We start from the raw sequence: 15140 nt of genomic DNA on the forward strand, positions 1-15140 counted from the left end.
TATGTATCTAGCATCCAAAGAATTGAAAGATCACATACACCGCTGTCCCCCATCAAGCAGATCAGAAAGCTCTAAATACCTACATCACCATCCATGATACCCCTGAGAAAAGGGGTACACTTAAGCTACCCAAGAGAAGTTAATTTTTTTTAAAGTTGATAAGTGCAATGCGATTTCCTTTCCTTTAAATTACATTTTAAACAGTACTCAAAACCCCCACCCAAAAATATATACTGTATATTTATATATTTATAATATATATAGTCTTAGACTATAAACTTGAAAATGCTTTATAAAAGTCAATGAGAGATCTCTGTAGCTTACGGATACACCCACTGCTTTATTTGCTCACATCTATCTACCATGACAACTTAGTCTGCAAGCAATAGCTTTGAAGGCTTAAAGCCAGAATCAGAATCAGATGCCAGGTCAGATGGTAGGTAAGTAGTAGCCTCTTACTTCTCCTTCCCTTAAGATGCTGGACTGAGAAGAGGAAGGGGAGGAGCTAGGGAGAATGCTTGAAAATTAAGCAGGCATGCTTTGTAGGGGGGTAAGAGATGGGAAGAACCCACGCAGCAGGTTCACTCCCCTTCCTCTTTGATGCGCTGCTGCTTATTGCGACGAGCATCCAGGTCAAAATTGAAGTCATTCCACTCATCGCGCGGAGGGAAAGAGATGGTCTGGCGGAGGGTAAAGCGTACAGCATCAATAACACGCTCGCCACGGGTCTCACTGGAGCCCACACTGACTGTGGAGGCACCGCTTGGGGTCCGCAGGAGATGGGGAGGTGAGGAGAAGTCGTGGAGCTGCCGGTGGTCCAGGATGCCCTTCCAGATAGCGTGTCGGAATTGCTCAGGAATCTTTAGACTTGCCAAATCCTGTGCCATAGGGAAGAGAATCAGGGAGAGTCAGAACACAGAGACAAAGTGGTATTTATTCCACAACATTTTATCACTCTTCAGTGTTCCGGTCTAATTGATCTGAATTTATGGATCCCTCACCTGGAAAATAAAATTAGCCTTTTGATATTCTTTAAGCTGTAGGAAACTAAATACAAAGGCACAAATTTGAGGGGTCAGCTCTGGCTTGTAGCTAATTGTTCACTTAGTTTTCTTCTGGGTTTTGTTTATTCATTGACAAAATAGAGTTATTACTCATATGAGAGGCAAAAATGTCAAACAAAAACATAGAGTACCTTCTGACTCTTAAATTTGCATAGTTCTAGTCAGCACACAAAAAATGTATTAATAGAATGTCACTAAAACTATGGGATATGAGAGAATCTTAGAGATTAAGTGCTTTCCATATGCCAGGTACTGAACAATTAGCTTTACGTTCATGATCTCATTTAATCCTTAGATTAATGGTGTACATTTTTATGCCATTTAATAGACAGAAAAATTGAAAGTGAGAGAGTTTTACAAGACTGGACATATACAGCCAGGTGTGGTGATACATGCTTATAACTCAGGAGGCCAAGGCAGGAGAATTGCCGTGAGTTCAAGGCCAGCCTGAGCTACACAGTGACTTCAAGGCCAGCTTGAACTACAGGGTGAGACCCTGTTCCAATGGGAAAAAGAAAAAAGAAAGAAAGAAAGAAAGAAAGAGAGAAAGAAAGAAAGAAAGAAAGAAAGAAAAAGAAAAGAGACAGATGGAAAGAAAGAAACACAAAGAAAGAAAAGAAGAAAGGAAGAAAGAAAAGAGAGAGAAAGAAAGAAAAAGAAAGGAAACAGACAGAAAGAAAGAAAAGAAGAAAGGAAGAAAGAAAAGAAAGAAAGAAAGAAAGAAAGAAAGAAAGAAAGAAAGAAAGAAAGAAAGAAAGAAAGTGTGGAGTTATACAAAGAAGTGAAAACTATTGTGAACTCGGGAGAGCCTCTGTACCTAATCTGATCTATTAGCCAAAAGATGTCTTGTCGTCTATGTAAAATAAAGCATCAAAATTCAGAACAATTGTGTCCATGTTCTACAGATGGAGATAGAAAATATTTCAACATGTCAAACAGGGTCAGGGTTGATAGGATGTGGTGCCATTGCTTTTATTTATCTGCACTAACTTATTTCAGTAATAGCTCACATGTTTTATGAAAGACGAGCTGGGTAGAAAGCACGCTGTGTTTGGAGTCAGCGGACCTTGAGAGAGGTTCTTATTCTGCTATAGAACTCTAGCAAGTCTACTCTCACCTTCCTTGCTTGTAAAATTGGTTACAATTGCCTTTGTAGTTCATATGTATTATGGAGTCATAGGTAAAGGTGGTTGTTAAAAAGCAAATGTGTTTTGTAGCCTTAATTATAAAACATACCCTATAAATGCAAGCCATTGATATTATCATTACATTAATATCTCAGCTTTTCTTCTTACAAAGGCTAGTAATGAAGACCCTCCCCAATGGAAACTCACTCCTCTTCAAGAAAGGGACGCCAAGGTACTTAGACTGGTGCTAATAGATACGTGGAGAAACAGGTGCTCACTTCCAGAAATGAGTAGGAAAAACTGATATGGAGATGAAAAGGTTGATTGGCTTTCCAACATTTTCCATTTCAGACATTTGCAATGTGGTACAATATTCCCCCCTGCTGTGGATTCTCAGGCTATTAGAGTTCTCCTACCCTCCTACTGTAGCAGAAAGACCACTGTAACAAAGGTCATACACACATGGAGCAGTTAGCATGCTTTTTATGCTTCTTATGCTCGTTATCCTTTTGAGACTCTCATTAAGCTCAACACACTCTGTAAACTAAACTCCATCAACTAAGACAAGAAGAGATGGATTTATAGAGAACATCTGCAGATCCTAAAAGCTGCAGGATTCTCCTGACATATTCTTCCACATGGTAAGAATATGTAAGCAACTAGTAAATACGACTTTAAAAATATGGGGAAGACATAGATTCCCTGTTCTTTTGGGCAGGACTTCTAAAGGAGGCTCTCAAATCTAGGGCAGCTATGTTCTCTCCAGGGAATGCCAGTGATTGTAAAGTTATCTGAATCTTGTTAGGACACACCCTTAAAGCTTTCTCTACAGTTTTTTTGTATAATATATTCTACCCTGCAGCAGCACCCAGAGTTGAGGTATGGGTGGGGAGGGATGGAAGCAAGGGAAGCAGAGTGTACACTTTCCATCACAGGGCTGGGGTATTCTTACACCCAGGGACATCTCTAGCATCGGTGCTCAAGGAGGGGACTATAGAAGCAGCAGCAGAGGCAGAGACTATCTTTCCCCAGCAGTCCAAAATGCCCTCCAGAAGCTAGAAGAGAAGAGTGAACCCCAAAGAAAGCAGTATCAAAAATAGCCTGAGAGAAAAATTATGTTGCTGGAAGCCAGAACATTAGCTCCCTTGTGAGCAGTAGTTCAAGAAATGTGGTAGGAAGCAAGATGTGGATCTTTCACACTCAGCTTATTTGCAAAAACAAATCACAGCCATTAGGAAAGATTTTGAATCCAGTTTGATAAACTACGGCCCAAAGAGGCAAAGTGACAACCTCAAGTTTTGATTATTTCTAAAAGACATGGATGGGAATTTAGCTCTTGCCCAGCGATCATTTCCAGTGCTCAGGGATGGCTGGGTCTATTCTGATAGAACTGAAAATGATTTAAAAAAACATTATTTAACTGAAAGGAAAGCCTGGATGCCCCTTAATAAAATCCTATTTTAATGAGAGGCAAAAATCTCAAGTGGGTTATAGACTAAAAGCTTAGACACCATCATCACCTCATCATGGAAAATGAGTTGTGAGATTAATACCTTCTTTCTGCTATCCTCATTTAGGACATAGGCAGATAAATGAGAACATTCAAACAGTTCTCTGAATTTTTTGAGAATATTCATTTTAAAATATAATTTATTTGATTTAATTTAATTTTGTTATCATTGTTATGGTGTCTTGCTCTATTGCTCAGGTGTTTGAGCAAAAGTGATTCTCCTACCTCAGTCTCCCATGTGCTGTGACTAAAGAAGGGTGTCATCACACCTGGTTTGAGATTATATATACCTTTCTTGATGGTGGGAATTATATCTCTTCTCATCTACTTTTCCTATAGTATGGCTGCAACAAATATGGGTTGACTGATCAGACAGAATAAGGGAGACTGATCTCTGAGCTTCTTATATTTATACAGGGTGAGGCCTGGGAATCTTTCTGTCATGTTTATGGGTTCCATCAGAACTGAAGACTGGGGGTAGGGAAAAAACAAATTTGAAAGCTTGTAGGAATTGAACTACCAAGCATATATCATGAAAGGGAGAAAATGAAAAATAAAACTCAAGAGAAAAGTCTGACAGTTACTTACATCCATGGAGTAATGCTCAATCTGATAGATGGTGGTCAGCCCTTGGGTCGTGAAATAGTCCAGACATGATGAACAGCCCAACCTCGCTAAGAAACTGCAGAGGGAGGAGGGAAGAGGAAGGAAGAAACAGAAAGTTCACCCCAACGGCACTGGCGAGATAAAGGAAAACTCAACATTTTGCCCTGGATGTCCTACATGAGAGACTAGAAGCAAACAAAATATACATGGGCCTTGGATTTGAGGGTTAAAGACAATTAGGTAACTTGACCTTTAGGTTCATGGAAAAATCAAATAGACCCAAGGGATTCCAGTAGATCACAATTTTCCAATGGTGATCCATACTACTCTTGGGTTGTGTGTAAATGTGCCTTAGGAGCCGTTGCAGGGGGTGAAAGGAAGGATCAAGGGGTCAGAGTCCCAGCTCTTTTGTGTCTTGGCTCTTCACTACAAAATGAGCATCTCTGTTTATTGTTTTGCATTAGGGGCTTTCTGAGAATGATTCATTTGGTTAAAAATATCATAGGCTGCTACTCCTGAAACTCAACACTAATCTTTGACTTCTGTCCCCAGCATACATATTTTCACTTTTGTGATGCTGGCCTGTGACTGATGATGCTGCCTTCATCCAAGGCAAGTTCAATTCCTGGGTGCCATACACTGTGCACTTTGTCATCTCTCTGATTGACACTGCATGTATCATTCTGATAGCCAACTGGAAGAACTGTTCTGCAGGCAAAACCAAAACAGGAGATGTGCAGTAGGCACGTGGAGATTTGCCTCTGTGGGGAACAGATCTTTCGGGGTTTGTGCATGTCTGTCTGCTGCCTGTCTGAACTTCCTCATGTGGAAGGCATCCATTCTTCACACGCAGAGTAGTAGAGGCCACCAGCTTCTTGAATTTGTCTCGTCTGTGCTAACATTTACATTTTGTGTGGACATCCAACTCCAAAATAATGGTCCCATGGGGGCCGAAAGCTATGAGGCCTAGAGAGCAGGAAAGGGAGCGAGATAGCAAGTTTATTGCCCTTTTGGGAATCCCAGCCCTGAGCACCAATCTGAGGGCCACAACGCACAATCTAAAAACTGTGAAAGAGGAGGAGGGAGGAGGAAACAAAGATGGGGAAACAGGCATGAAACCCGGACGGATATAAAAACACATTGCCACAGTTTCCCGTGTAAATTACAGTAGTGTTCTTTGATTAAACTATGCCAACCATTGTGCAGATCAGAGAGAACAGTGAATGAACTTCAACCATGGGGCAGCTTTCTTTCTTTCCAACTGTCGTGTCAACTTTGACAGGGTCCACCCACCACCACCCAGAGAGGCTGAGGACAGGCCCCCAGGAGCACAGGCTCTGGACTCACCTGACAATGCTGCAATCTGTGGGGTACGGAGGTGGGGGGGTGCAGTGGGAGGTGGATGGCATGGAGAGTGGGGGAGGGAGGGCTTGGGTGGGGCTGAGTCCATTCATGTCTCCAGCCATTGGCATGTGGGTGCCCATCATAGGAACTGAACAAAAGCAGGAGAACAGAGAGGGTTACTGCTGTTATCCTGTACCAGCATTCCAGTGGTCCATCCTTCCTGGTTTAGTGTTAGGAGGTCCAAAACCACCAGCCTTATTTTTCTATCTCATTTCTCACTCTGTTCCTTCAAGCGCCATACACGTAGTTAAACAGAATAGATACTAGACTCCAAACTGATTGCACAATTCTTGGCCTTTATTCTTCTAGGGCAATCTCTTCCCATCCCTTTCACTTCTTCTATTTCTCTAGCTGTTCACTTCTCTTAATGGTAATATTCTCCTTTGCATTGGTCTTGGGGGACTATAGTTCTGTCTCCCTCACTATACTAATCTTCCTACGCATGGAAATTAGTCCTTATATTTGCTTTGATCTGTACAGACCTAGCACAGTACCTGGCACAGGCAGATGCTTGGCAAACTTAGGTTGAGTGAACAAATACACACACCTAGGAATAAGAGAGTGACCTTTGGAATACGTATTTGGAAATGAAGGGCTTATTGCAATATTTCTGGGGAATGTTGATTTAGTAAAGAAGGACATAATGGCAAATTCTAACTCTGTTCTTGTGGTCCACATTGGCATTCTGTACTGGAATACCAACTAATACTCATTGGTATTTTATTAAACTGTGAATTATAAATAATTACTATAGAGTAGAAAAGCTTAACATTAAAAACATTTATGGAACAAGCTTTTCCTTCAGGTCAAGAAAAAAACCCATATTATCTATTTACAGAAAAATGAAAGTGATTTGTTTTTGCATTATTAAACAGAAGGATACTCAAGGGGAAAGGCCTCTGTCCATAACCAAATGCAGAGAGCAGTCCGATTTCATCTCGGTCTGCTTCCCTTCTCATTTCTCCGGGGATATCAAAAGGTAATTGTAAATTATCAATAAAAGTAGGAAAATTAGAAGTTGCATAAATGCGCAAGGTGAACCACTGTCATCCCAGGAAGCAAGATTGGACGTCTAAAATGTCACAAGAAAAAAGATAAAGAGTGAAGAAAATGAATGGTTCCTGTTCCTTTCACTCTGAAAGTACCACATCTTTCAGGGGTCAGGTTTTGAAACGTAGGATGTACTTATCACTAGGAGCAGGGTATTCTGCTCTAAAGATGTTGCCCTATCAGGCAACCCTAGGACACACACCTCTAGTTTCCTGAAATACGGACATGTGCCGTCATACCACAGGGCAATAACCCCAGCCTCACCTAAATTCTTTCAGAAAACCCAGAATTGTTTTCAAAGTAACACTTAAATACAAGTTTAAATGCTTGATTAAAATAACTAGGAATTTTAAAGTACCAAACTCTTTTTATACACAGGATTACAAGATATATGTGCAGTGATCAGTTTTCTGCATACCTAAAGATAGTATACATCTTTCTGCATTTCTACCGTTTGTTTTCTTTTTTTCTGTTTCTTTTTCTTCCTTCCTTCCTTCCTTTCTTTCTTTCTTCCTTTCTTTCTTTTCTTTCTTCTTTCTTTCTCTCTCTTTTTCTTTTTTCTTTCTCTCTCTCTTTCAAGTTTGTGTATTCACTTTGCTAAACTTATCTCTAGCATACTAAGTATTAGACAATTTTATTTAGGGTAAAGATACATGCCAATCATCATTCATTTGGAGCCAGTTCTCACACTGCCTTTTACATTCACACTTAGTCAACATGAGGAATGTGCATGTGAATAAGCAAAAGTCAGTCCCTTTCATACACCAGATTCCCTAACTCTTGTGGAATAGAGTAGATGAGCTCAGGATGCTAAGACTGTCAGGACAGAGCCTTGTAACATGTTAAACATGTAAAGCAGCCATTTAAATGGCTTGACATTTGAGCACTAGAGCACAGAAGTGACTTGTTCATAATTCCACAGCTAGTTTTTTTTTAAGCAGAGTCCAGATTAGAATTCATTTATTTACACTTTAAGTCTATTCACCATTTTACTTCCCACATATTTTATATATTTTCTGTTGACTATCTTAAAGGTGGGAGGGGAAGGGCCTCCATCCGGCTTGACAGGAAGTAGACAGTTCCCTAACAAAGATCCTTGTTCCTACTGAAGCAATAGCCTCCTCTATGCCTGCTAGTGTGTTTTGTAATAAAACATACACTCCAAGAGGGAGTGGTTCACTCTGAGAAAGCAAGTCATTCCATTTGGGTCTGATTTGTCCTACTGTGCTTCTTACTTGGCTTAAGAAAAAGCCTTGCCCCATCCCCAAGCAGTCTTCTCCTGCACAAGACTGCTCCTCTTTTAGCTGCAGGAAAGAGAAACGTGCTTACTGTTGGATCCCATGCCATCGGGGATGGTGGTGGGGGTGAGAGCATTGCGCTGCTGAGGGTTGATGAGCTGGCTCACTGAAGGCAGCTTGTTCATGCTGTTCATTTTGTTCAGAGGTGGGGAGCTGTTGCCGTATGAAGACTGAGACTGCATTGAGGTCCTAGAAGTGCAAACATGGGAATGAAGGTCAGCATGGGACACTGGAGAGCAGGGATGGCTCACTTCTAAGAGGTCTCAGATGAAAGCACGGCCTCATACCATATACTTGCAATGCACTCCTCCAGCATTAATCATGAGAAGTTATTTGTGCTTCTAGCTGAGAATATTTCCTTCCTAAGAAAGGATTAAAAAGCAATCACCAGGTCATATGATTCCTGAATGTTTCAAACACACTGTTTAATATCTTTCTCAAGCATCTCCTTTGTGCAAAGGAAAATAATTACATTCTCCTTTACCTCCTGTTGTTTTCTACATCCCTTGCCTTTCTCTTGCTCTCCAACTCAGTAAAGGACATGAACTGAGCAAAGATACAAAGGCTAATGAAAGGCATGGAGTTGCCAAGCTCAAATGCAGCTGAGGCAGTCCATCTATAGCTTCCTAGACCATTTGGGATACACGGAAAGTAACTGTAAAGCCAATTAAACAGGACACTTGGCAGCACATCCTGCTGTCATGCAGAGGCTTCAAGTTGGACACATGTTTTTTCCTCTGGGATGTTCATGGGCTATGAAAGGACCAATCACAAGACCAACAGCTTTTCTACAGGAGACAACCCAGGGATGCAAGTAACTGTTCTGTTGACCTCCGTTCTACAAGTCTCCTGGGAAAAGGGGAAAAAGAAAAAAAAAAAAAAAAAGCCACACATACAGTTTTCTATTCAGAGTATATTTCAGTTTGGAAATTTATTAGAATTGCTTGTCATGTTTTGCACTATAGTTGAGATGAGTTTCCCTAGTTGGCTGATATACCCTTTTCTTTTAATATAAAACTTTTAATACTTTACACTATAAAATAATATAGAACTAGGGTCAGATAATCAAAATTTAAGCTCTCCTCCAGTATATATTAGGAAGCCAATGTTCTGTGTGCAAGACACTTAACATTCTTGCTTTTGTTTTTTCAGGAGAAACTATAATGGCTATAGTTATATACTCCTGGTGTACATGTTAGATGGTAGAGCTAGGAAAAATGAATGAAATGATACCTGTTTCAGATGCTCATAGAGCAGCTACAAAGGACAGAGTGATCTATCCTACCCTGAAAGGCTATGATGAGAACTCAAGGGAAGATGGGGAGTAATTTTATAACCTGGAGCATTTATAGTAAGTCATTATTTTGACCGTGGAATGAAGACTTGACTGTGAGCATGTTTCTGATCTGGGGAGGGAAAAGCTCCCCTTTAACATTTCTCAAACAAAAGTTATTACTATGTTCCTATTTGCCTCATTCCTGCAGCAGCCATCTTCACATTCAAAGGATAAATTCATTTTTTTCTTGAGGCTTTGTTTCCACATATATGTGGCACAAATTCTGGAGATTTTGCAAATGAATCCACCTTGCAGACAAACACAGAACAATGCTTGGAAAAAAATGTAATGGCTGTAAGCACTTGAGTGTGACAGGAGGTGGCCGTTAGAGATACCAACCTGCATTCTCCATAATTTCCTGGAGTGAGAAAAGCCTCTAGTCCTTATCACTGAAGAGCCACAGCCCAGGTAATGTAAACAATATGCTGTATATCCATCTGCATAAATTAGCATGAGCATGTGAAATCCACAAAGCCACAGCTTTGTACTATCCTTGGTGCCTTTAAGGTAGGAGGCCATTGATTCTTCCCTTGAACACTTCTCAAATACTCAGAGCATAGATTCAAATTGTATAAACAGCTGTTCATATAATAAATCCTCCCAGCTGCACAACCCTACAGGATACTCAGCTCTCTTCCATCCTGTTCCATGTTTTGAGTGATTATGACAATATTCCTGTGGACAATGTCATGGTATAGCAGGAAATGGATAGGCAGAAATTATTATTACTATCTTTTTCTTTCTGTTACACTTCCTTAAGAATAAGACACTAGTGGGCAACAGGTTAAAGAATCAAGAGATAGGTGAAGTGGTTAGCAAAATATGGACAACCAAGACAGCCAAGAACCAAGAACTATAGTAAAGGGAGCCACTCCAGTATCTACCAAGCACTTCTGACTTCATTCCTGTGCGGGAACCGGATATAAAAAGATAGTACATTGAGATCCTTGTGGGAACATCTCTAAGTTCCTAGGGCAGGGAAGTAGAGTAGGGGCGGTGAAGAGACGCTTTGATGGCTGCTGTTTCTTAACTGTCTTTGTCTACTACAAAGCAGTTCATGTTCCAGAAGCAAGCTGTCCTCTCTAATCTAAAGAACCCTCCCCCTGTCTTTCTCATTTTCCCAAACTGGTTGAATACAACAAGAGCTTATGGAAATGGTTCGAACTTTTCATGACCACAATTAAGAAATTAAAAATATACTCACAAATATATTCACATTAAGTGCCTTCTGCGTCCTACAACAACTTCCTTTCTCTTGTGGTCATTAGTCTTGATGGTTGTATTAGATCATCTCTTTTTGTTTGTTAGTATGACTGTTCTATCTGTTTATCTATTACATCAAAATGCACTGAACTGGGGGAACGTAGGTCTGAAATCACAGGTGACCAGAGAGGAACATAGATTTCTGAGTCAATCACAATATCTAGGTCATCTTCTGGATCTGACATGAGCAAATGAAGTGACTTTGGATGTTACACAAGTCTGGCTTGCATCCCATTTTCTTAATCTTTACATCAGGTATTATGTTCACTTTTGATGAGTGGCTAATGAGGACTGGGTGAGATCACTTCACAGCCCTGTACTTGTGCGGTGAATTGTAGGTATTCAAGGAACACAGTCTTTTTTACTCTTCCCCACTGAAATGCCCAACATTCTAGTATTTGTTCAAGGCGATGGAAGGTACCAGTTTAAATATTAATAGGAAGGAATAGCCATCCGCATGGATGGAGTCTTATACCAGCAAATGCAGAAATCAGAGTGAGCAAATGATTAACGAAACAGTCAGAAAAGTTCTGGAATTCTGAATGCATTTTAGAAGTGACTTTTAAAGCTGCAAAGAGTGAAATGAGGACAGCATGTTTTTTCATAAGTTCACAGTCTCCGAAATGTGAAGATTATACTAATCACCCTTACCACTAAACTCATGGCCCATTCATGAACTCATGGCCTGGATGAACAACCATATTTTTTCCATTACAAATATAATGTCACTGTACTTTAGTAAACATTTTCCCAAATTTCTGAGGAAACTAAAGGGAAGGAAATAATGTTCAAGGAAACAGGATTATTAGTTTGCTTTTGTTGTTTTAAGACAGGGTCTCACAACGTAGCTCAAGTTGGCCTTGAACTTCCTATGTAGCCCAGGCTGGTTTCGAACTCACAGTAGTCCTTGTATGGAAGCCTCTTCACACTAGGTACACAGGTGAACATTATCACCACCCAGTGCAAGTGTTGTTATTTTTTCTTTTCATCCTCCTCTGAAATCTTCCCCCAATAAAAAGCCAAAATATTAAAAATGTGAAAACATAGTTTTCCTCAAGGCAAATAGTAAAGTTTGTGTCTGAGGTTGTTTACTCTCCAGTTCAGCTAGATTTTCTAGGAACTCAGTGTAGCAAAATAAGGAAAGGAATGTCTCAAGGGTCTCTATCTAGTTTTGAGAATGAGCCCTTGTGGCGTCAAGTCCCAGATCTTCACTCTGACACTGTGACCTTCTGTGGACATGTGATGCCTAAAACACAGACCTGCAGAGCTGGAAGTGGCTTTAGGTGATACAAAATGGGAAATGAGGTTTCCTGATTCAACTCTAGTGACTATGTGGTAAGTGTCAAAATACCTGATATAATATGTCTCCTCTATTGTCTTGAAGAGACCTTCAAATCTTTCATTGCTAATTAAAAATCAACTCTTTAGCAGAACTTAATTTTACCTCGGCCTCAGTATATTCCACCAAATAATTTCTGTAGTACAGAATGTGAGAAGGGAAAAGGATACTAAGAAAATAGCAGGACATCCATGGTATGAAAAATGTTAAAACAAAAAAAAGGTGGTGATGATATGGGGCGGATGAGGCATGGAACCTCAGCAAAGGAATTCTACCTTTCCCAGTTTCCTCCCCAAGAAACCCTGATTTTTCTCTCTATCTGAATAATCTTGCTTCCAAAAACAAAAGAAAAAAAAATGATATGTGTTATTTACATGTGCCAATTCCCCATGAAAAATGTAATCTTTATGAACTGGAAACATGGACTAATAAAAAACAAAAATTGAAAATAAACATAAGCTCATTAGATATTGACTTCATATTTAAAAAGTCCAACACGGATGGACTCCCTAGTAGATCAGTTGTAATTTTCAAACATGTCTCAGCATTTGCCCATAAAACTTCTATAAAAATAAGGGGAAAGAAAGCAAATATTAAAAGGTGAAACTTACTCACTAACCCTTTAAAGGATTTGTGAATCAATGTTGTTGACCAATTGAAAACACTGCAAAAATAACAAGACCATTTGATTTTATTAATATACTTTTTTGTAAACATTTACAGTAAGTAATTATTTAAAGTCTTTTTCCTCATGTACCTATCTAAACTACCAGATTAGTTTCATATAGAGCAACTTCTTTTGGAGTTTTAAGAGCTCAGAACAAATCATAAGTTTTTTAAGAAAGGGTTCCATTACAGATTTCTGACAAAATTTTGCTAATGCCTATTTCATAGAAGCCAAGTATTTTTTACTAAATATGAATTTAATTTCAATTAATTTTCATGATTTTGGCACTTTAAAATACAACCCAGGCTTGTTTGGAGATGTTAATAAATACTACTATAGTCTTCGTGACCCAGGAAGAAATTGCTCATAGGGCTAAAATATTTCTTAAGTTAGTTTAGGCATTGTAGTTAATATTTCAGATTGATGATCTTTATATAGAGTATTTTATTTTTTGTTTTGTTTTTTGGTGCTGGGGATCGAACCCAGGGCCCTGTGTATGCAAGGCAAGAACTCTACCACTGAGCCACATCCCCAGCCCCTATACAGTATTTTAAATAAACACCAAATACTGAGAAAAGAAATAAAAACAGGACCAAAGGAACAGTTCTATTACTCTTTAGACCTACATATGATACTTCCAACACTTATATTAGAATATTTAATATTTACGGGGTAAAGCAAGAGAGGCAGAAACAAAAACTGCAAGATAAACCAAGATGCAAAAGTTTATTGAAAATTAAAATCACACATCCATAAAGCAACAGCCTCAATAACAAGAAATCATTCCCTGGGTGACACAGAGCAAAGTGCTGGTTACCTGGTGTGGAAAGATAGGGGTGGGATTGAACTTTGTGTTTTAACTTTAACATGTGTTTTTAAGATGGACAAAAACAAATTCTCTCATCTCTTTGAGCCAGGAAGAAAGAAAGTCATCCTCTGTCTCTACTTGTAATTTCTCCTCCAGAAGAACTGATTTTACCATGTGTCTGTTTAATCAGTACTTAAAATGTTAAGTCTCCTGGATAAATGCTTTGGAACAGTACTGATAATTTGGCTGGTATTATGGTAGGAAGGATTGAGGGCCAGGAACTCTAATTAAACAAATTAATCACAGAGTTGGTGAGAAGATTTTGAACTCTATTTTGGGCACTGAATAATGGCAAAGTACCTGGAGCAATAGGACTAGGGTGGATTTATCTTCCAATTAAAAATTAAAAAGCTAGTTTAGCTGTCTCCTGGTCTACACAGTTTTAGGGGTGGACCTCCAGGGTTTCATACAGAAAAACTATCATATCAGATGCTGATTTAAGGTGGCAGAGATAGGATCTGATACATCAATATACTTCTTACCTATATATATATGAGGAGCAAAGACAGATTACTAATGGTGCAAGTTTCTCAAAGAGAAGACAAGAACGTCCCACCCCAGTATTGGCTGCTTAGGGTTCTTACCACTCTGCCCAGCAGTGTATTTGACACCTTAGTGTGTTGCTACTCGCAATCTGATTGCATGACCAGCATTCAAAGGGCCTGAGTCTGTCAGTCATTTACAATTTACTTATGCATGGACCATAACAACTTTTCTCGCTCTCTTTTTTTAAAAAGACATTTTAAGTTTGAGACCTGCTCAAAAGCTTTGTTATGAGTTTCAGAAACACAAAGGAAGGTAACAGAAAAGGGTTCCGATACACATGTTAATGTCCCTCTCCCCGTGGGACACCCTCCTTCCCAGGAACAACAGAGAAGCACGCAGACGTACACAGTGGTTCCTCTCCCACACCCCGCCCACGCCGGAGCTAAGGGTACACAGTCTGCAGAGATCGTCCTTTCTTGTAACGTTTTGAGTCCCTTCAAAAAAGATTCTCACTAGTGGCTGTGTGCCTTTGCGAAGTTGGGTCTCAGGGTCAAAATGTCTTCAAGTCCTATTTTTAAGGGCTGGATACACAAACACACACATACACACACGCACACACATACACACATGGAAACACAACAAACACACACATTTAAAATACAGAGACAGGTCCTATGGGTACACCGATCGGTTTTGGGGGTTGGAATGTCTAAAGAAGGCGTCAGATTGTTTCGGAGCTTCTCTCCGGGGCTCCACAAGCTCATTCCTGAAGCAGGCTGAAAGGAGACTGCAGAGAGGAACCAGAGAAAAGAAAAGATGAAGTCTTAAGACTGCATGTATCCAAAACAAATGAATACAGAAACACACTCCTCCTACCTTCATGATCATAGCATAGATGAAACAGAAAGCCCGAGAAGCTATTTCTGTTCCCTCTTTTTTATCTTCCTCTCACTGACTCAGAGATTTCTTCTTCTCAAGAGTTTTATGAAGAAGAAATGAGGTAAAAAAAAAAAACAAGTACTTAACCAGAAGTATATATCAGAATCATCTGTGGAGCTTATTTTTTAGAAAAGGTATTTTTCCAGGTCCCCTCTGAAAACAAGTTGAAGTCCAGGCATACAC

At 39.6% G+C, this 15140-nt stretch overlaps 1 protein-coding gene across 7 annotated transcripts in view; it reads right to left on the bottom strand.

Moving 5' to 3' along the window:
• Positions 1 to 221: 221 nt before the first annotated feature.
• Tp63 (tumor protein p63) overlaps positions 222 to 15140 on the bottom strand; it is a 206148-nt gene continuing 191229 nt past the window's right edge. For 4 of the 7 annotated variants that reach the window (XM_013513584.1, XM_005383231.2, XM_005383230.2 and 1 more), the window contains 4 exons: positions 8091 to 8248; positions 5655 to 5799; positions 4290 to 4383; positions 222 to 878 (listed from right to left, as the gene is read on the bottom strand). In XM_013513584.1, the coding sequence (XP_013369038.1) occupies positions 582 to 878; positions 4290 to 4383; positions 5655 to 5799; positions 8091 to 8248 (694 nt within the window). In that variant the 3' untranslated portion in view covers positions 222 to 581. Of the gene's footprint in view, positions 879 to 4289; positions 4384 to 5654; positions 5800 to 8090; positions 8249 to 13371; positions 14806 to 15140 lie in introns of those variants that run through there. The other 3 variants (XM_005383235.2, XM_005383234.2, XM_005383233.2) reach the window with 2 other exon arrangements.

This window comes from Chinchilla lanigera, unplaced genomic scaffold, assembly GCF_000276665.1.
Source record: "Chinchilla lanigera isolate Chin_1 unplaced genomic scaffold, ChiLan1.0 scaffold00019, whole genome shotgun sequence".
Classification (NCBI taxonomy): domain Eukaryota; kingdom Metazoa; phylum Chordata; class Mammalia; order Rodentia; family Chinchillidae; genus Chinchilla; species Chinchilla lanigera.